Source organism: Gekko japonicus, unplaced genomic scaffold (assembly GCF_001447785.1).
Source record: "Gekko japonicus isolate JY-2015 unplaced genomic scaffold, Gekko_japonicus_V1.1 scaffold317, whole genome shotgun sequence".
Taxonomy (NCBI): Eukaryota; Metazoa; Chordata; class Lepidosauria; order Squamata; family Gekkonidae; genus Gekko; species Gekko japonicus.
Genome location: NW_015162487.1, coordinates 788,908 through 812,118, shown reverse-complemented (window position 1 = coordinate 812,118; position 23,211 = coordinate 788,908). Strand labels below are relative to the sequence as shown.

The following is a 23,211-nucleotide window of genomic DNA, read 5'->3' as shown; positions in this document are numbered from 1 at the left end:
CCCCAGTGACTCCCGCTCTGTGCCCAGAAGAGGGCAACCCCTGCCACCCTCCGGGATCCCTGGCCAAACTGGCTGGGAGAAAATTGCTTCCTGACCCCAAAGTGGCAATCAGCATTTACCTGAGCATGTAAGAAAGAGCCACCGGATTTGATTGGCTTTGCAGATTTTTAAAAAATTTGCTTTGGCAGCAGATGTCACCACAATACAAGGCTCTTCACAGTATGAACAAAGTTAAGCTGTGGCAGCCATTTTGTGGCCGCACCCCCCACGTTTTGTCAGAATTCCAGTGGTGCCCACAGGCTCAAAAAGGTTGGGGACCCCCCACATTACTGACAGCAGACCTACTTGCTGATTAACAAAACCAAAGACATCTGCTCCAAGGAGACCTGAATTCTTCACCAACAGTAATCAAGTTCAGCATATCTCTCCTCCCCCCCCCCCCCGCCCCCCCCCCGCCTGTAACACCAAACGTGCCAACGGGCAATCAGGGGGACAGGGAGCCAAGGCTCAGGGAGGGAGGCCCGCCACTAGGGGGGTGGGCCCTGCGGTAGCTACGGGCCTGGAGATCGCCAAGGAATACCAGGGTTGTGCGCAGAGGCAGGCAATGGCAAACCACCTCTGAATGTCTCTTGCCTTGAAAACCCTACGAGGTCACCATAAATAAACTGCAATTTGTTGGCAATTTCCACCCTACTATTTTGTACATTGGTGGCAGCTTATTCTCACTGACCACAGTGCAGTAGGTGCTTCTTGGTCCAGAAATCAGGGGGCAAATGAACTGTATTTCTAACTGGAAAGCTGCAGCTATGGACGGGATCACCTGGAGTACAAAGCTGGAACACATCTGGAAGTGGTCCAACTGATGGGACTTGCTTTCACAGGTGTGTTTTCAGATTCAGGACGAGATGGTTCTGGATTTTGTTGACCTACAGAACTTCTGGACATCCCTTGAAGTCTAAAAGAGGATTAATTTTCTCTACTGGGAGTTATTTTATAATTCTGTTAAGGAGTATTAGAAAGTTAAAAACATGTCAATGGGATTGTTTTATGTAAACTTGTTGCTGTTCTTGTTGTTGTTCAGTCGCACAGTCAAGTCTGACTCTTTGCAACCCCATGGACCACATCACGCCAGGCCCTCCTGTCCTCCGACGACCTCCAGAGTTTGCTCAATTTCATGTTCATTGCATCTATGACACTGTCTAACCATCTCATCCTTTGCCGTCCCCGTCTTCTTTGACCTTCAATCTTTCCCAGCATCAGGGTCTTCTCCAGTGAGTGCTCCCTTCTCATTTGGTGGCCAAAGTATTTGAGTTTCAGCTTCAGTATCTGGCCTTCTAGGGAACAGTCAGGGTTGGTTTAGTATTGATTGATTTGATCTCCTTGCAGTCCAAGGGACTCTCAAGAGTAAACCAGCTAGCGATAAAAACTGTGTACTGACAATTTTATCGGTCAAGGGTTTATAAAAATGCCAGTTCCTAGTGTTTTGAATTGAGCATATAGTCTGATATGCAATAACCTGCAATACAGTAATGAATACGTTCTTCTTAAAAACATGCTGATGACTTAAAAGCATGCTGACTTTTTAACAGTTGTGTTTTACAAAACGCTGTACAAATACAGTGTGGAACGGAGCTGCTTAATCGTTACCATAACATTCTACCACATCAGAGGTATGCTTTGCTGCTCAGAAACACCTAGAGCTCCTGTTTACAGAAACACAGAAACTGTGGCGCAGGAGCTTTGAATACAAACAGCTCCTTTAGAAAAGGCATTAAGGAAGTCTCATTGAAATCTGCACTATGCAAAGAATCTTATCTCTGTATTTTCACACGGCACTGGGCGTATGTTTAACAGGAGCACGGTACAACTAGAAATCTACACAGGGGAAAGAAAACCCGATGCCAGATGCAAAAGCAGTACGGTATGGTGGTTAGAGTTGTAAACAAAGGACAAAGCACGTGGCTGTAGGGTACAAATCCAGCACTAATAACAGCAGTATACACGTATTTCAAACCATCAAAATCCAAAGGTTCCCCTCCTCAAGAATGACACATCAAATGTGACAATTCCACGTATTTCTTCCAGTGGGAGAGTTCCTCCTAAGGCAGTAACCAATCCAGTTCACAGCTCCTCTTTCAGAAAGGACGAGTAAGGCAATAACAAATCTATTTCACGACTTCTCTTTCAGGTAAGATGAGACGGGTTGCTGGCTCCGTCCCCGTTTCGAGTTGATATTCGTAAGAGTTACTCTTATCATGCAAATCCAAATAAAGTGCCTCAGTAAATTTTCAGGCTTCAATTAATTGATGAAGATCGACTCGAAATCTGATCGGCTGTGCAAATTAAATTAAGCGTTGTTACGGTGGGCAGCTACCACAGCAGTGTCGCTTTTGTTTTCTCTCTCTCGCTCCTCTTTCCCAGAGCATTTCTAAAAATCACTCCTCTTGACCCCTGCAGTTGGGCTTCCTTTGTGTGAGACTCCGCATCTCACAGTGGCCGTTTTGGGGTTACACCCACCACCTTGTGTCAGAACCCCAAAGGTGTCCGCAGGCTCAAGGAGGTTGGAGGTCCCCGGACTAGGATCTGGGAGGCCCAGGTTCACATCCCTACCCTGCCACGGAAGCTTGCCGGGGGACTTTAGGTCAGTCACACTCTCTCACCTGAGGAGGAGGAGGAGGAGCTTGGAGTTATACTCCGCCCTTCACTACCCAAAGGAGTCTCAGAGTGGCTTACAATCTCCTTCCCCTTCCCCTCCCCACAACAGACACCCTGTGAGGTAGAGGTGGGGCTGAGAGAGCTCTGAGAGAACTGCTCTTGCGAGAACAGCTCAGAGAGAACTGTGACTGACCCAAGGTCATGCCAGCAGCTGCACGTGGAGGAGTGGGGAATCAAACCCAGTTCTCCAGATTAGAGTCCATGCTCCTAACCACTAAGATAAAATATGAGGATAAAATGGAGTGAGTACAGGAGAATGTTCTAAGGCATTTTGGGTCCCCACTGGAAAACAAGGCAGGGTACAAATGAAGTGAGTGAGCCTCTGCTTTCAGAACTTGTCCGAATACAACTGCAGTCCTGTATATTATTATTCTCAGGGAAGTCCTGCCAAAGGCAATGGTTCTTGTCACACAGAGCAGGCCTGCACCGTAGACAAGCTCACTAACCGTTCATTTGATTCCTCATATGGCCAATTCAAATGGGACCAGCAGCCACGTGAGAAATATGGGTGGCATGATCCTAAAACCCACTTGCTCTATGAATTTGCCCAACTGCATGGGAAGTCTTAGTGCCAGCAACAGAAGGCAGATCATAAGAGGGAGGGCAGGAAGGGTCGCATCGGTGCTTAGTTCTCGTGGCCCTTTCTTACACGCCTAGGGGAAATGCTGGTCGCCACTTTGGGGTCAGGAAGCAATTTTCTCCAGGCCAGTTTGGCCGGGGATCCTGGAGGTCTCCCCCCCCCCTCTGGGCATGGAGCAGGGGTCACTGAGGGTGGAGGGGAGGTATTTGAATTTCCTGCATTGTGCAGGGGGTTGGACTAGATGACCACGGAGGCCCTTCCAACTCTTAAGATTCTATGATTTTAAGTTACCAGGTGTGTAGTTCTGAAAAATTACCTTCTTAGTGAAGTGGGGAAGAGAGAGAGCACATAAGGACAGATACTCCACCGCATCTAGGAAATTGATGTGGCAAAGTGCTTTCAAATCTTACTGACTCAGTCGAGTTGCCATATGTAGAACCACTTTTTAGCAGCCTGTAGGGTCTATAATGGCCGGACTCACCTCCGGCAACTCACCTCTGAGGTTAAAAAGTAGATGAAATGGAGGGAGAAGCAACTGACCAAACCTGGTTGCTCAGATCATGGCCGGACTGAGACTTTAACCCAAGCCGTCCTGCCCACTGAATGAATGATTCAGCCGCTGGTGGACAGCACTTTATTTGGTTATGAAGGTAGTAAGATCTTTTCCTTCAAAGAAAATCTCAGAGGTAATGAATTCAGGACCTGAAGTGAGTGATAACTGGATCCCAATAGTTATGCATGTGATATTTATAAAAACTGCACAGATTAACCTTTGAATTCATTCATAAAAGCCCAAGGATAGGATAATGTCATGGAAGGGACCCCAAGGGCCATCTCGACCAGTGCAGGAAAACGAATGCAGGCCAAAATACACGAACGGTATAGAATATCCTTGAGAGGTAGAATATTAAGTTTTGGTTAGCTATATGTTGACCCTGCTTTGCCACCTTAGTCTTTACTAACGATTCTACCTCAAGGCAGCTAACCTTGAGCTAGGTATCTCAAGGAAAAGGCAAATGTACTTCAACAAACAGAGGTTAAACCGGCATTTGCCCTCCTTAATTTTAATGGGGCTGAACAGGACCGTGTGAGGTTGCAGCTCAGGGTTAATCATTGAAGTGAGAGAGGTTACCAGGCCTACATACCAAGGCGCTCTTGCCACCAGCAAGACAGTGCGAGTCGGCAAACAGCTTATGACCCCACCCTTGTAAATCAGTGTGTTAATCATTATCATCCTATCCGCGATAAGGCTCTTTCTGTGTCAACACAGAGGCTGTAATTTCAACCGTCCGTTCACGATCTGAATTATTTCCGTGAAGATAACATTTATTAAGAAACAGTCGCCTCAGAAGGGGCTGGCAGTTAACTCCTTTCTTCATCAAGGAGTGTTCGGTTTGGAAGCAGTCGTCACTACGTTTTACAGGGCTGCCAACCTACAGGTAGTGGCTGGAGATGGCCGGCTATTACAACCGACCTTGAGGCGACAGAGACCAGTTCCCCTGTAGAAAATGGCTGCCTTGGAAGGTGGACTCTATGGCATTTTACCACACTGAGGTCCCTCCCCTCCCCAAACCCCACCCTCCTCAGGCTCCACCCTCAAAATCTCCAGGTAATTTCCAACCCAGAGCTGGCAACCCTATACATTTGCCATGAGGGCCAGCCCTCGGCACCAGTCCTGCTAGAGGGCGTTACGAAGCCCCCTCAGCCACAGAGCCCGAATTTAGCTAGGCCTAGGAGAAAGAGAGGCACAGCTTCAGACGGCCAAACCCTTTGCCAGTCACCAGCATGTGATAAGGCAGTAGTGACTAGAGAAAAAATAATGTTCATGCACAGCTGAGCAAAGAAGAACAGGACTGTGTGTTAGGGTTGCCAATCTCCAGGTGGTGGTTGGAGATCTACTGGGATTACAACTCCTTTCCAGATGACAAAGATCAGTCCTCCTGAAGAGAATGACTGCTGTGGAAGGTGAAATCTATGGCATTATACCCAACTGAAGTCCCTCCCCAACCTCCCCCCTCATCTCCAGGCTCCACCCCTCAAATCTCCAGGAATTTTCCAACCCGAATGGATCAAATATTGGGGCTAAGCTTCAACCCAACCCACCCTGGGCTCAGGTGCAAAGCTCTCTGCTTGGCCTTAGACTGACTTACGGGCTGCACTCTCACCGACATCACAGGAGAACTGTGGAAGGAACAAAATTAGACAAGAAAAAAGCATATGGCCTTTTGGTATGTGCTGAACCAACTCTAGTTTAAAATTTTTGCAAGCAACCAGCCCACTCTCAGTTGTTCACCAAACCTAAGACACCAGAGCAAAAACTTTAGCCAAACAGATGACTTCTAAGACTACCATTTTACATTTGGTGGCCACTCCAAATATTCAGATTTGGGTTGGAACACCCCCCCCCTTTGGAAGGATTAAGCCTACAACAGGCATTAAACATGAGCTAATACATTCAAATGTATTACATCACTCTACCTATTTCAGTCCCGGTATATAAGTACATAGACTAAGGTATGTTGGAAGTCAGCCACTATGTTCTAGGTGTGGGTTAATGCTGCCGAAGGTAAATGAATAATCCTTGCCATTAGAGAACTAGCACATAGTGGAAAGAGCTTCCAGTGCAGCCTATTCCTTGGTGTAGTTGCTCTCCAACTGCAGGGAGCTTTTGATGTACAGAAACAAACTAAACTTTCAGCCCCACTTTCTAAAAATACTTGGCAGGCACCACAAAAGGTGTTGGCGGGCATCATGGCATCTACAGGGCACCACACTGGCGAACCCTGCCTTATTTACTAGTAAGCACACAACAGGATTGCTTTTAAAGGCTTTTTCATGTGACTAGGGACTAACCAAGGATGTTTTAGGATTTGGCAACCTGATCACTAACAAGCATTTGTTTCACACTGGCAGAGAATCTCCCAGTGTTGCTATGTAATTCTCCATATGTCCCAGGAAGAGCATTACGATCAGGAAATAAGAACCTCATGGTGCTCCTCGGCCCGAGAGAGATCCGGCTGTCCTCGACCAGGGCCAGGGCCTTTTCAGCCCTGGCCCCAACCCGGTGTAACTCTGTGCCTGAGGACATCCGCACCCTACGGGATCTGTTAGGACCTCCTGATGGCACTGGTATTTCTGGCCACTGGGTGACACAGAGTGTTGGACTGGATGGGCCATTGGCCTGATCCAACATTGGCTTCTCTTATGTTCTTATTTGGTTGAGGCACTCTCACACCCCGCCCCCCTTCTTTTCTGTATTTTTCTTAACCCAGGGGGGCAAGTGGGTATTAGAAATTTATTTCCACCTTGGATTGTACTATTTTATTCCAGCTGTTGAATTTTAATGTCTCAATGCATTTTAACTTTTAATGGAAGCCGCCCTGAGCCTGCTTTGGTGGGGAGGGCGGGATACAAATTGAAATAAATAAATAAATAAATAAATAATACTGTTTTATTACTGTTTGGTATTATTGTGTTTTATTGATGTAAGCTGCCCTGAGCCCTGCTCAAAGGGAAGGGCAACCTAACAAGTCCAATTAATTAATTAATTAATCAATCAATCAGATAGATAGATAAATAACTGTGATGAACTCTAGACTTTGTCTACCAACCGTGCTGCTGTTTACATAGACCTATATATCTCCGGATGAAACAGAGGCAAGACAAAAATTGCCCTTCGTTGTCATCCGAGAGTACACTGATTCGATTTTGACTCCCGTCAGCCTAAGCAGATTCCAGGTGCTGATACAATCGAATCAGAGGCTAAGTTTAAATTGAAGCATGGCCATATCAACATAGCCCTTTGTGTAAATAACCTCTCAACAACTTCTGGTTTTTAGTTTTATTTTTAGGTCAGAGATAAATTAAGAACAGGTTGACTAAATACGAGCAGTCTGAATAGCCAGACGAGCCCTCACTCATCAGTGCTTGGGAGCTAAGCAGGGGCAGTCTCAGTCCGTACTTGGATGGAAGGCAACCAAGGAAGTCTAGGGTTGCTGTGCAGAGGAAGGCCATGGCAAACCACCTCTGCTTGTCTCCTTCCTAGAATGCCCTGTGGATGGGGTCACCATGCGTTGGTTGCATCTCAACAGCACCTTCTTCTTCGTGTTGATTAAATACGGTCCTCCATCCTTCTTTGACGTGTCCTACTAAGGTTCATTTGCTTACGTGTGTTATACGTAGCAAAAATGTCCTCCACATTAAAGATGGCCACAGGAATAAACAGTTTCAAGGGGTGATTAGATGGATTCATGAAGGATAAATCTATCAATGGCGACTGAAGGAAACCTCCACATTCACTAATCCTCTGAATCCCAGAGTCAGGAGGCAACATCAGGGGAAGGCCTTGGCCTCTATGACCTGTTCGTTGGCCCTCTAGAGGAACTGGTTGGCCACTGTGTGAGAGAGGATGCCAGACTAGATGGACCATTGGTCTGATCCAGCAGGACTCTTCTTATGTTCTTAGGATGGCCTCAGCCTCTATGCCCTGTTGTTGGCCCTCCAGAAGAACTGGTTGGCCACTCTGTGAGATAGGATGCTGGGCTAGATGGACCATTGGTCTGACCCAGGAGGGCTCTTCTGATGTTCTTAAATTATCCCTCCTAAGCATATTATACTGTGGTCTCTGTAGACTGAAAGAACAGTATTCATCGAAAAATGGGGGGAGAAGAGACTCAAGCAGTATGTCTGAACAGTCCAGTCAGAGTTCAGGTTTACCTGGAAGTCACACAGAAACAAATAAGAGGACTCCCCCTTTTATCTGCTAATTTGAAATAAGTAACGAGGACTCCAAGTGGTGGATGCCAGAAGCACCACAGTAAGTGTCATGGTGCCATGGCAGCACCAAAGACCCTGCCTCCATATTCCCCACAGTTTTTTCTTTCCCTCAAGATATCCAGGTCTGTGCGGGCTATAGCCCAACATGCAATTTCTGTCATACTTGTTTATGGCGGGAAAGCTGAATTACCAATTTTTCCTCAAGGCACACAAAGCTCAAAACATGCATTAGTAAAAGAAGTTTTAAAGAATTGCTGGATCCTGCAAAGGAGGAGGACAATAAATCTTAATGAGTATGATGTAAGGTATATGTACTGGGGATGTGAGCATGATTCTGTATAGGTGGTTTTGTTAGTCTGAACTAAAATAATGTGGCCCTAGTTAGGGATAAACAGCTGTGTAAACCGCTCAGAGACCCTTCGGGGTCAGAGCGGTATATAAGTCGAAAATTAAATAAATAAATAAAATAAAAATGATGTAAGGTATGATTCTGTATAGGTGGTTTCGTTAGTCTGAACTGGCATTAAGTCACAATTTGGTTTTTTTAGTGGGTTCGGCGCACCATTCTGAGAATATGGAATAAACGTAAGCCTAGGCTTTTTCAGAAAACACTTTTGTGGCTCTCAAAACAGGAAGTATTTTTTTAGACATGAGATGGTAACTAAGCACAAGTGTTTAACGTATTGTGATATATTAAAGTTTACACAAGGAGATTGTAAAATGAAATCAAGAGAAGACCTGATAACACAAGGATATAATTGACAATTGGCTCTTTTATGCACGACTGTTAGAAAGATCTAAAACAGATAAGAGATATTGTGGTTTTGAACAACTTATGGCGGCATTTGAATCAGAATTATGTAAGAAATTATGAGCATGTTATTGCAAAAATGCACAAATTGCTGTTGAGATTTGAGACAAAGGAAGAACAGGTCAAAGACTCTATGGTAAAATGGGCCAAGGACTTTGGACATAACATACAATTGGAACAATGGCTAAATATGTGGTCGAAGGGCCTTAAATTTACATTAAGTACTAGTTTGAAAGGAGCTGCGGTGGCTCAAGTGGTTAAGACGCTGAATTGCAGGCTAGTTCAGCGTTCAAGACCCGAGTGTGCCGCATTATGGAGTGAGCTCCCGTCTATAGTTCCAGCTCCTGCCAACCTAGCAGTTCGAAAGCAAGAAATTGCAAGTAGATAAATAGGTACAACTTCAGTGGGAAGGTAACAGCATTCCGTGCGCCTTGGTGTTTAGTCATGCCGGCCACATGGCCATGGAAACGTCTTCGGACAGCGCTGGCTCTTCGGCTTGGAAACGGAGATGAGCACTGCAACCCTAGAGTCGGACTCGACTGGCTTTCGAGCAAGGGAACCTTTACCTTTTTTACTAGTTTGAATGAGAATTTTTATAAAATGACATGTCTCCAGAAAAATTAGCTAAAATACAAGAGAGGAGAGAGAGAGACAGAGAGAGAATTTAACAGTAGTGGTGCTAGAATCAAAAGCACCCATTTGCCTTTGTTTTCCTATCCAAAACACACTTGTTCAAGTTTACACTTTTATGTTTCTAGATACACACTTTAAACACCTTAAGCGTTCACCTAGCAAAACCACAGCTGCTGCCAGATTGCCCGACACTCGACATTTACAAAGAGTAGGCCTTTCTATTCCTTAATGGTGGAAGATCTGGCAACCACTCAATTAAGGCTGGGCTTGCCAGCACCCTGGGAAATTCACCCACCCCCTAAGCACCTCTTGCTCTAGAAGGCTGCCTGCCTGAGTTGTGTTTCAATCCAGTCTTTGCATGGAAGTCCAAGTCCACGAAGACCAGTCCAAACGCTCCTGGAACCACCTGTTTCTATGCAAGGACAGGGCGGAGTACCTGTAAAGCAACTGAGCTTGAATGGCAGGAAATGTCATACCTGAAAACATTCCTATCTAGTTTTCAGTCATGGAAACAGACTGAGCAGAAACTGTAACCCCAAGATACAAATGTTAGAGCTCGAAAAACTATCAACACAAATTGGTTGGCCACATATTTTTCTTTTTTTGGTAGCAAAACCTATTCTAATCACTTTACATTTCAAAAATGGAATGCAACCCAAATTTGACTGGAAGATACAAAACATTAAGTTTAACCTTGACATGACTTGGATGTTGTTATTTAAGTCTGCTCTCCAGGCCAACCCATATTTTAATGTGTTGACATTAATTTCTGTTACTGGGCATTCATAGAACTATCTTTATTGCCTACCAGAAACCAACTGAGGTGATGCCCTTGTTTGCATGTTTCTGGCTACTGCCCAGACACACGACACAGATCCATGGACTACAGCCTTAAAATATATCTGAGAGAATCTCTGTTCTTTGGACAGGGCCAAGTACCTGCAGGATTTACATTGAGCACTCCTAAAGCTACAGTACCGATGAGTGGAAATGAAGAGACAGGTGGCACCTAGGAGTTATCTTCTAGGGAACAAAACCAGCAGGGAAACTCACACCACTGTCAACACCTAGAGCTCTCAGCTAAGATTTCTCTAGCATACCATCAGGGATCAACAAACTCTTCTGGATCCTCTCACAGGAAGCTGGACTCCTCCAACCTGAAGGCATTAGTCACCAGCAATAACAGAATTAAAAGGTGTGGTGCTTCGGCAGAAACAAACAAACAAACAAAATGCTTCAAATGGAGACTTCGGCATGAAACTGCTGAGCTGGATTTCATATGAGAGCTTGGATTCAATAAAGAATGAGTGTACAGCTTGCTACAGAAAGCAATTGTTCTTTTTTATAGGCTTATGTACATTATTTGTTTTATTCTGTTAAAAAAAATATTTCCCTCTCACTAAGAGCATCCATTGCTTTGCTTCCACCCACAAAGGAGACAGGAACAGCACTAGAAGAAGAAGCAAACAGAGATTTTGTGATTTTTACAAGAGGCTGGCTCCTTGAGGATTTTTGAAAAGAGGGAGAGAGTTCACAGTGAACACGTTTAGAATCAATGAATTTTTTTTGGCTTTTTTTCGGGTGCATTCAGCTATATCGAGAAGGCATTTAAAGAGATTGCGGTCTCTTTAAATGCCTTCTCCTCTAAGCCCTGCCGCCACTGTGGTTGCGGCACGACTTGGTGAGTGAACTCAGAAGGCATATGTCTTCTGATTTCACTTCCTGAGTCATGCTGCCATGCTTAGGAAAAGCAATAGGCATTTAAAGAGACCACGGCAACTCAGCGAGTGATTGATTCTCCATTATACCATTGGTCCCCATAGGGTATAATGGGGCCAGAACATTTTGGGTTTTCTGAAAAATTCCTGAATCCCAGTGCCATACCAATGTTGGGATTCAGGACTATTAGAAAATACCAATATTTTCCAGGTTCAATATGGTCCCACACCCAAAAAATACCGATTTTTTTGGTACTCCCCTAGTAATGACTACTGAGAAATTACACAACTTTAAAACTGATGATGAAGAAACTGAAATTATTAAAGATTTTCTATTCCTTAGTTCAATTATCAACCAAAAGAGAGACTGCAACCAAAGAAATTAGAAGGAGATTGAGAATGGGAAGGGCAGCTGTGAAGGAGCTAGAAAAGATCCTTAAGTATAAGGATGTATTGCTGGCAACCAAGATCAAGATAATTCATACTCTAGTACTCCCCATTACTATGTATGGGTGTGAAAGCTGGACAATGAAGAAAGGTGACAGGAAGAAAGATTCCTTTGAAATGTGGTGTTGGAGGAGAGTTTGAGGTAGGGGTCATTTCGTAGAAAAAGAGCTAGGGGGCTTTGCCTTCTGATTGGTGGCGATATATGCTGAGGAGCAGTGCCATCAGCCATACACTAAGGGAGTGCATTTTAGAATTAGAACTTTGGCACCCACTATTCAATTATATATAAGGAGAGATTTTCTATTCCTTAGTTCAATCATCAACCAAAAGAGAGACTGCAACCAAAGAAATCAGAAGGAGATTGAGAATGGGAAGGGCAGCTGTGAAGGAGCTAGAAAGGATCCTTAAGTATAAGGATGTATTGCTGGCAACCAAGATCAAGATAATTCATACTCTAGTAGTCCCCATTACTATGTATGGGTCATGAAAGCTGGACAATGAAGAAAGGTGACAGGAAGAAAGATTCCTTTGAAATGTGGTGTTGGAGGAGAGTTTGAGGGATATCGTGGACCACCAAAAAGACAAATAAGCGGGCTGTAGATCAAGCCTGAACTCTCCCTTGAAGCTAAAATGACTAAATTGAGGCTATTGAACTTTGGTCACAGTATGAGAAGACAAGATTCACTGGAAAAGACAGTGACGCTAGGAAAAGTTGAAGGCAGCAGGAAAAGAGGAAGACCCAACAAGAGATGGATTGACTCAGTCAAGGAAGTCACAAGGGCCCTCAGTTTGCAAGACCTGAGCAAGTCTGTTAACGACAGGACGTTCTGGAGGTCATTAATTCATAGCATTGTCATGAGTTGGAAGTCACCTAAGAGGGACTTCACATACGCGTAGCCTTGTGACTGAAAAACTACCCACTCATTCTTTGCTTAAAGATCAGGCTTGCTGCAGTCTTCTCATTTGCACTCATGGTGCTCTCTGTGTCATAAGAGGAAGAGACAATATTACTTTCTAGAAGTTTGACAGGTTTCCAAAATTAAGCCCTCCTTGCTTAACACCCCATCCTGCAATTTGTATTTACACTATTCACACTATTCACAGAGCCCCAAAGCATTAACAGCCATTGTGTAGGGGATTTACCTTAGAAGGTGCTATAATTACACTGCAAAACCGACCACCCTGGGCAAAACACCTGCTCACTCAAGCAGTTTTTCAGTTCACCTTGCATTTATATGGCATTCATGTGGCCTCACTGAAACAGGGGAAAGCTGGCTTTCTTGATATTAAAATGGAACATGCGACATATAAACTGTACAAGTCAAACAAATGGTCACCATCTTGAAATCTATATTACCACCATTCTCTGCTCTCTTATTACTTATGATATTTGTAATGCTGCATTTTGTTCCATGTAAGAAAAGCCCTGCTGGATCAGACCAGTGGTCCATCTAGCATAATGCTAAAGAGCTGGAACTTCTGGCTGCCAGACAATCTTAGGATCTCCTGGCTATTCTATGCACAATGCCATACGATAATTAGTATTATTAATCACATCATCTCCATGTCATTAGAGAAAGGCATCAACTCATTCCTGATTAGATCATCTCCATGTCATTAAAGAAAGGCGTCAGCTCCTTCATATTAATAGCAATAAGTATTTATGGCTAAGATACTGGTTCTTTCTTTTCATGCAGAAGAGATTTCTTCTTAAGACTCGCCAAAACACAGAGAAACTCTTAATCAGCATCTTCCCTCTCTCGAAGGTACAGTATCCAGACAAACTGAAATTGCTTACCTGCTGAAGGTCTGAAAGGGAATACAGATGGATCTGTTGGAGCAGATATTCTCTAGGGAAAATTCTAAAATAAAATGAAATATAAATGGATCACTCGCACCATTTTTCAAAGTACAAATGTTTACAGTATTTATATAGCACTAATAGCCCAGGTCAGCCCGATCTTGTCAGATCTCGAAAGCTAAGCAGGGTCAGCCCTGGTCAGTATTTGGATGGGAGACCACGAAGGAATATCAGGGTTGCTAAGCAGAGGCATGCAAGGGTAAACCACCTCTGTTCATCTCTTGATTTGAAAATCCAAGGGTGTTTTGGCTTCTCTTATGTTCTTATGCTCAGTGCAGATGGAGGTTATGTAGCTGGGCCATGGGGCTATGCGATCCAGCTCCCAACTCTGGCGGGGTGCCACTGATGGCAGTGCCAGTGGTAGAGAGTTTGGGTGTGGTCTTGGACGCCTCATTATCAATGGAGGCTGAAGTCACAGCTGTTGTGAGATCTGCACTTTTTCATCTGCAGCAGGTCCTCTACCTTTCTCCCTGCGACCTAGCAACAGTTACCTACAGGCTGGATTACTGTAACACACTCTACTTATTTGTTAGATTTCTACCATGCCCTCCCAGCTGAGGCCAGCTCATGGCGGCTTACATAAAACAGCACATAAATTACAGTAAAAACAATTAAAACACTTAAAACAATACTACAACCAATTGATGACATAACAAGTGCTAGTATTATTGTCCTTGGTTGTCGTTACTTCAACGATGGCTGTTCTCTCTTCAGATGATCGGCTCTTAGTATTGCATAAAGGTAAAGGTTCCCTTGCTTGAAAGCCAGTCGAGTCCGACTCTAGGGTTGTGGTGCTCATCTCCGTTTAAAAGCCGAAGAGCCAGCGCTGTCCGAAGACGTTTCTGTGGACATGTGGCCGGCATGACTAAACACCAAGGCGCACGGAACGCTGTTACCTTCCCACTGTAGTGGTACCTATTTATCTACTTGCAATTTCTTGCTTTCGAACTGCTAGGTTGGCAGGAGCAGGAACTAGAGACGGGAGCTCACTCCGTCTTGCGGCACCCGGGTCTCGAACTGCTGAACTACTGACCTTCCACAGTCTGCAGTTCAGCGTCTTAACCACTTGAGCCACCGCAGCTCCTTAGTATTGCATATGATGCCGTTATGATTTGGCTCATTTTTCCTTGTTTAATTTCTTGATGAAATACATTTACTTGTAATTGGCCTTATTATTTTCATCAATTTAATATGTATTTGCAAATATAATTTAAGCCAATGCAGAAGAAAGGTATTGGGGTGGATCTGCCAATGAAGTTACGTAAACCAGCACTGGCACAGAAGTGGGAAAATATCCCCACATGTATCTTTTCCTACAATTCTGTTCTGAAAGACAGAAAAAACACACCTCCAGTCCTCATTCTCTTTCTTCCCCCTTTCCCTTCGGTCTAGGATGGAATGTACTGAGTACATGTACGCTGCAATAAAGTGTACAATCAGGAAGAGCTTTTGAGCGTAACCATAAGATGTACACATTCCAAATGCCATATAAAACACAACTGGTGGGGGAACCCTGAAGAATGAAGATTCTTCTTTTTAAAGTAACCCATTTACTGCTGAAGCATGCCCTGTTGGTTTGCGATGGAAGGACAGAACACCAGAGCCAAAAGTGAATAATTGATGGGAGCATCCCAAGTGCATTAAGAGGTCTGCCTCATCAAAATCAAAGATGGCACTTGCTGCCATGAACATGGTGATCCTAATGGGCAGAACTAGAGTGCTTTCTAAGGTAGCATTTTAAGCATCTCAAATGGAAGTCAGTTGACCTCATCTATAGCCTTCCTCCCCAGTTAGGTAGCATTTTAAGCATCTCAAATGGAAGCCTTCCTCTCCAGTGAGGAACCAAAGTGGCTTATATCCTCCTCCTCTCCCGTGAAATAGGTTAGGCCGAGAGTATGGGACTGGCCCAAGAGTTAGGCCAAGAGTGTGTGACAGACAGCTCTACAAAATGAGGATGAATTGTCAGCCCCCGACTAGGACTGGAGCGTATCAGGAAAAATATGACTTGCAGTAAAGTAGGAGGGATGCCCCAGTGGGCACAAGTGCAGAAGGAAAAATCCAAAATGGGGCAAAGTAATGCTTACTAAGGAACAATGGTGCTCCTCAAGCCATAAGATTAAAAGAATTTATTCAGGGTTTATGGAGGTCGCTTGAAGTTCTACTGGTCAGTTTGGTGTAGTGGTTAAGTGTGCGGACTCTAATCTGGGAGAACCGGGTTTGATTCCCCACTCCTCCACTTGCACCTGCTGATGTGACCTTGGGCAAACCATAGTTCTGTCAGAGCTGTCCTTGAAAAAGAGCAGTTTGTGTCAGAGTTCTCTCAGTCCCACCCACCTCACAGGGTGTCTGTTGTGGGGAGGGGAAGGGAAAGGAGTTTGTAAGCCGCTCTGAGACTCCAAGTGAAGGACGGGGTATAAATCCAATCTCTTCTTCCTCTTCTTCTTCTTCTTCTGGACCTCGGTATCTAGATAAGATTGGCATGGACTAGCCATGACCTGGATAGCCCAGGCAATCCCGATCTCATCACATCTTGGAAACTAAGCAGGGCCAACCCTGGCAAGTATTTGGATGGGAGACCTCCAAAGAATACCAGGTTTGGGAGGCAGGCTATTAAGCCACTTCTCTGACCGTCCTCCGTGCCCCAGTAGGAGTTGCCAGAGGTCACCATGACTTCTAGGCAAGTGTGTGCGCGCACACACACACAACGCAAAAATACAAAAGAAAAAGGACTGGCATGAACTAAACTCCCTAGAAAAACAGGAGGCACTGTAGAAATGGTTCCTTGAACACAGAAAGTTTGAAAACCACTGTAACGTGGCATCCCATGGCTACCATATTTACCCCACAGGTTGCCTTGTGAACAGGCATAGTTGTAATTTGTATGCAAATATACGGTAAGTTGACCCCCTCTTTTTCTTGACAGCACATGTGGAAATAAAAAACAGTCTTCTTTTTGGGTAAATAGGAGACTGGATGTATACCCTGCCCTTCACTCGGAGTCTCAGAGCGGCTTACAAACTCCTTTCCCTTCCCCTCCCCACAACAGACACCCTGTGAGGTAGGTGGGGCTGAGAGAGCTCTTTCCAGAAGGTCATCCAGCCAGGTGCAAGTGGAGGAGTGGGGTATCAAACCCGGTTCTCCCAGATTAGAGTCCGCGCACTTAACCACTACACCAAACCGGCATACAGGTGGGTAGCTGTGCTGGTCATCCATGGTTTAGCCCGAGTAATAGTTTTCTATCCATGAATCACTGTATTTACCCAAAGGAATAAAGTTTCAGTCCATTGAGACCAATGAAGTTTAATTCTGGGTATAGGTTTTCCTGTGCATGCACACTTCTTCAGATATCTGAACTACACACAAAAGCTTATACCAAGAATTAAACTTCGTTGGTCTTAAAGGTGCCACTGGACTCAAACTTTATTCCTTCGGGTAAATACAGTGATTCACGGATAGAAAACCATGGCTATACCATGGATGGTTCATAGTTCCAACAAAAGTAAGGGCCTTGGTGCTATCGGCTGCATGATTCAATTTCTTATCCGCTTGGCAATTAGCTGGAAGCGCCGCAGTGACATGAGATAAAACCAGACGTTTCATCCACCCTCACCTCTTGGCCTGATCAGGTATGTATCTCCCCAAACAAAAGGTTATCGCCTGCACTCCTACTGCAAACCGAGCCACAGATAAGGTTTTGTTTTTCTGCATCTGAGGCCAGAGTTGCACGGTATGTAGCCATGTTGCTTTGCCAGCCATAAATACTTCGAAGGGCATTTAAAAGGCCGTTTGTCATGGGATTGGAGCAATTTTTCTCCAGCGAATTAAACACCCTGACAGCCAGACTAAAACGACCACAAATAAACCTTATGCTACCAGCCAAAGTACAAATGCGATAAGCGCAGAGTACATTCTGCCGTTGACAATGCCATGCAAAGAAATCAAGGCAGGTGGCAGGTAGGGACAAATTCATCCAGTGTTCTTGGATCAGTGGAGGATAAGTATGTTTGAGGGAGAGAGATTTAAATACCCATAATAAAAATAATCTGGCGAGGCACCAGTATTGTTATCAACAGCAAGACTTCGCCATCTTGCTGTCCCCTCTTGCCAAGTCGGGAAAAGAAAAGGAGGCACAGGATTGTCCTGATCAATTCCGCCCCAGGGATGAAAAGCTCTTAAGTTGTACTTGCCGGTAGCAGCATCTCCATCTCATCTCCACCAGGCATACATTATTTGCTTCTGGCGGTTTTTAAAAATAGTATACGCTTTATTTGTGTTAAACTTTTAAAGGCCTTTAAAAAGAATAAATACTTTGAAGAAGGCTGCATAAAGATGATCAAAATGACCTGGATCCTAGACTACACCTGTGCTGCCCTGCTTCAGAAAGGAAATGTCCGGCTGGCAGACTGCCTTGTTGTACCCCGAAACCTTGCACCTGTGGGTCAGCAGACCTCTAGGAACAGCATGGGTGCAAAGTATGAGGGGGGGGAAGAGCCAGAGAAAACTGTTCTGTTCTGCAAGTGGACAACACTGCTAGGCAGGGCTTTTTTTTTTGGTAGAAAAAGCCCAGCAGGAACTCATAGCATAACAGGCCACACCCAACAGCAGAAACTCATTAGCATATTTGGTCACACCCCATGCCTTCCCTTGGCTTGCCTGGGCGCCCCGCGGCTGCGGGGAGCCCGGGCAAACCAGCCCTTGGACAGGCCGGGGAAGGCAGAAGGAGGCATTTAAATACCTCCCCGATCCTTCCAGGGCCCCCCCCCGGCCACTCCAAGGCGGGGTCGCTCTCCAGGCCTTCCCTCTGTAGCCACGCACGCAGAGGTTTTGGCTGTAGTGGACGTGGCCAACTCTGAAGCCAGACGGAATTCCGTTCCTGTGCGTTCCTGCCCAAAAATAGCCCTGCTGCTAGGATCTCTAAGCCTAGGTCAACATTCCCCAAGAAAATACCAGCAGTGACAACGCAGAGAAGTCTTCTAATTTAACAACAAGTGGGGGAATTGTATAGAATAGCCTAAATGAAAGAACTCTCCGCCTGTTTTCTCCTTTCGGTTTGCCTCATCTGGGTTCAACCCTGCTGCTGTGAGGATTACAGATGCCCCTTCTTTACCAGATATCACAGGTAGCATTCATAATTTGCCCTATATTGGTTTGATGTTTTATTTTCCATCCTTGACCAGGCAAAGTGCTACGCTTCCAGTCTTACTACCCTCAGCTGTGGCACCAAAACTATGAAATTCCCTCCCCGGGGAGATTAGTCTGTTTGTCTATCTTTGTTTTCCACCAGTGAGTGAAGACTTTGCTCTTTTGTTTGGTGTTCCCTCACTGATTCTCACGGACCCTCCTTCCAATTATTCATCTATCTGTTTTGTTTCTAACTATACATGTTTCTAGTCTATCTCTCTGTGTGTATGTTTGTGTAAAGACACACTTTAAAGTCGTTTTTAATGTTATTCTTGTTTGTCACCTTGGGGACCCTAAATTCGAGACGGGGCTACCAACCTCCAGCTGGGGCCCAGAGACCTCCCAGAATTAGAAGCGATGTCAGTTCCTCTGGAGAAAACGGCTCCTTTGGAAAGTGGACTCTGAGGCGTTATACCCCACTGAGGTCCTGCCCCTCCCTCCCCAGGCTCCACCCCCAAAATATCCAGGGATTTCCCAACTCAGAGCTGGCATCCTTAGGAGGAAAAACAGCTTAGAAATGTATTAAATAAAGGAACACACAAAGCTTTATACTGGGCTGGGCTGGTTTGTTCCAGTAGCTGTTTCTATGCTATCTATTAAGAAGGCTTCCAGCATGTAGTAATCATCATATTAGCCTGTCCTAATACACAATAATTTTTGTCAAAGACTGCTATTAGCAATCATGCCGATTCATACCCGAAAATAAAGTACGGGGCATGAAGCATTTAAATGCCCAACCTTTCATCTTGCTTCAACAAGGAGGTGTTTACGGTTTCTGCGGGGACAATTTTAAAGATTGCTGGAAGGATCTCCTAAAGTGATAAGTGCACGCTGGATGTGCACAGAGCCAATTTTTCAAACAATGCTTTTCTGCTAGTGGAAGCAGTTTTGAATCTCAGTGGGATTTTTTCTCCTATAAAAAGGAAGGGGAGGGGGAATTGACACTCATCATTTTAAAAATGGTCAGTATTTTCTAATCTCTCCCCTAAAGAGTGACAGTTTGCATTTGCTCTCTTCAGAGCTAAAGAAACGCAACAGCGTTCCTTAGAAGCAAATATTTTGAGTTTTCCCTAACTCATTCAAATGTGGCATTTGGCAAATCGCAGGGAGTTTGGGTCTCCACAGCAAATGCAGCACGTCTAAAGTGTTATGATTTGCCCTTCTGGAAACTTGGGATGACAGCGTACGCACTTGAGAGCATATGAACTTGAAAACACTCAATGTGAAGGAGTTACACAAATACGTTGTTCTTTAACACATCCGTGAATTATGAAACTTCAAATTCTGGTTGGCAGTTCACTGGTCTGCAAGACGTAAGAGGACTCGCGCACACAGAACATTACTGCCAAGTCAGAATAAATTCACACAAGATGTTTGCCCTCGTGCGTGAACGCAGGAGTGACTTGTGCAACCCCGTCACTCCTTTCCTGCAAAAGGGAGACAGAAATCAGTGCTCCTCTTCCCCCAGAGACTCTGTAGCTCTCAACTGATTGATCAGAGACCGAAGATGCTGCTATCTACTTCTCTAGTAACACAACCACCTCTCTCTTTTTCTTCGCCACCCATGAAGGAGGATAAGCAGTGCTGAAGTTCCCTTTGCTATGATGATTTCCCTGCTGCGGGGAAGCCTGCGTGCCCGCAGAGAGCACTATCGGATGGATGGTAAAAGCCCGTTTCTGATTTTCCATTCAGAGGGCCGGATGTGTTTACAGAAGGAAGTTAGCCCGGAGACTCCTAACTGAGGTGATAAAGAATGTGGGGGGCGGGGGGGGCTAAACAATCTGTTTCAAGGAGAGAGCCTGCATTAAAAGAGGGAGGGAAAGCGGGAGAAAAGGGCACTTCCTAGAACTGGCTTAGCTACCATACTGATTTTTGTTCTCTCCTTGGAATGCCCTGCCCTAATGCTCCATTTAGCCCTGACCTGGGTAGCCGAGGCGATCCCATCAGAACTTGGAGGCTAATCAGGGTCCACCCTGGTCAGTGCTCGGATGAGAGACCTCCAAGGAATACGGGGCCTGATGCAGAGCCAGGCAGTGGCAAACCACCTCTGAACACCTCTTGCCTTGAAAACCCTGCAGGGTCGCCGTAAATTGGCCTGCGACTTGACGGCCCAAAAGCAACAAAAAAAAAAAGCTTTACTTCACACAAGTGTTCCCTCTAAGCTGAGTTAGTGTTAGCTAGCTCGCAGTTTTTTAGCCTCCGGCTCACACATTTTTGTCTCAGCTCAGGAAGGATGGCTCCAGAGCAAACTAATTTATGCAGCAGGCAAATTGCTTGCTCACAACTTTAATGCCAGTAGCTCACAATGTAGAATTTTTGCTCACTAGACTCCACGGCTTAGAGGGAACACTGCTTCACACGTCTGTAGCATTCTTTAGCTAAATAGCCCTCAGTGTGACCAGCTGAGGCAAAGGAAGGAATATAGTGGGGAGGGAAGGGGGCCCCCCCCATCGCTGACAAGGAAGCTAGCCTCCACGGTTCCCACACCAAGACTGTAATATTCCCCCCTCACCTCCGACAACCGGATGCCCACCTGTGCAGAAGTGCAGGAAAATGGAAAGCGGCCCTTACGGTGCCGGAGCCGCCTCATGTACCCATCCGACGCCTCATTCATTTATCCACAGCCCCACACGCTCGCTAGAAAACCATCCATCAAGCGAAGAGGGTTTTTTTGGGGGAAGGGAAATCATCTCAGTTTTTCACTTTCCTAACAAGTTTTAAAAACCATCAAGCATTTCTTGTAGTTGATGTGTAACACCTCTACATAAGACCTTTAGAGAGCTGCTGCCAGTCTGAGTAGACAATACTCGGTAGACTAATGAGCTGATTCAGTATAAGGCAGCTTCATGTGTTCATTCTAGCCCCTTCGGTGGAACTAGTTGATACAAGAGGGAGCTGGGAATCTACAAGAGGGCCTTGTCAGCGCTGAAAACGTGTTCATGTTGAAGGAGAATACAGTAACTTACACTGGTTTCTGTCATGAGGATACAGGGACAAGATACACGAGCGTTTGTAAATTCAGTATACAGCCTGGATAGCCATTTTACAGCGCATTTCAGAAATACCCCGAGAGCAGGGATGGCAATGAAAACTAGAAGAGACAAAAACAACAACATAGCATGTTCTTCTCTTCCTCAAGGAAAGGCTATCCATGCTGTAAAAGCAACAGGGTGCCATCATGATTAATCAGTCTGCTCTTAATTCTCTCGCTAAGCAGCCGCTATTAACGGGTTGTTTATATAAATCCTGACAGGATTCAAGATGGTGTTTTCAGAACTGCGCAGTGAGATGAAGAAGCAGCAGCAAAAAGAATTTTACCAAGAATAATAAAAAAGAACAAACCCTTACGTCTCCTCACATTCTTTAAGACATAGTAACTATTATTTAAGGACTGTGGAACAGTAAGCATGGTGAAACAAAGTTTGAGTCCACTGGCACCTTTAAGACCAACAAAGTTTTAGTCTGGGTATAAGTTTCTGTGGGTATGCACAGTTCTTCAGATCAGCATGGTGGTTATCCACAAGTGATGAATTTATCATAAAGACAGAAAATAAGAAGTGGGATACAAGTCTGCTCGCGCCCCGTGAGGTAAAAAGAAGTCCTTTGGCGCCTCAATGCTTTCTGTTAAGTAAACTGAAGGGAAATATTGGTAATCCTCCAAAGGCACTGAAAAAGGCCTGGGCCCAGAGGTCATTTCGGGGGGGAACGCGGGGGAACGCAGTTCCCCCGGGTGAGGTGCAGGGGGGTGGGGCACATGATAAAGCCCAGCCCCCTGCTTCCGTCCGCCCCTTTCAAAGGCACTGAAAAAGGCCTGGGCCCAAAGGTCATTTCGGGGGGGGGGGAACGCGGGGGAACGCAGTTCCCCCGGGTGAGGTACGGGGGCGGGGCACATGACGAAGCCCCACCCCCTGCTTCCGGCCGTCCCGCTTCCGGCCCTCATTCAGCCAGGAGGAGGCAGGAGAAGAGGGAGGGTAAGTTGCTTCCTCCCCGCCTCTCCCCACCCCTGCCTGCCTGGGGCCAGGGAGGGCCTTGGCGGGGCTTCCTCGCACTTCCGCCGGCCTTGCAGGTCCACCGCTGGGCCCCTGATGTCAGGGGGTGTGGCATATGCTAATGAGTTATGCTAATGAGTTCCCCTAGCTCTTTTTCTACGAAATGACCCCTGCCTGGGCCACAGGTGTACGAGGTGACCCTGAGAGGCTTCAGTGCTGAGGTGGTAGAATGGTTTGAACTACTTCAGAATATGGAACAAAAGAGTGGTACTTCTAAGTTCTGTTTTCAAATACTTCCTTGAAACTGGCAGATCCGCGCAATGTAAGGATGCAATTTCCCCGATGTGGGTGGGTTTTCCCCCCACTTTTGGGGGCCCTATTACACTGACAGTCAGCTGGCCAGTGAGGGGAGCCCTGCCCCCGAAAAGCCCTGGTGCACCCAACCTGGAGGTGACGTCATCACGCCGGACACATTGCGCGGGGGACACTTTAGCATTTGG

At 45.5% G+C, this 23,211-nt stretch overlaps 1 protein-coding gene across 1 annotated transcript in view; it reads right to left on the bottom strand.

Moving 5' to 3' along the window:
• PLEKHM3 (pleckstrin homology domain containing M3) overlaps positions 1-23,211 on the bottom strand; it is a 108,891-nt gene that overhangs the window by 17,136 nt on the left and 68,544 nt on the right. Inside the window, exon 6 of the mRNA XM_015405942.1 lies at positions 13,479-13,542. Within this exon, the coding sequence (XP_015261428.1) occupies positions 13,479-13,542 (64 nt within the window). The remainder of the gene's footprint in view (positions 1-13,478; positions 13,543-23,211) is intronic.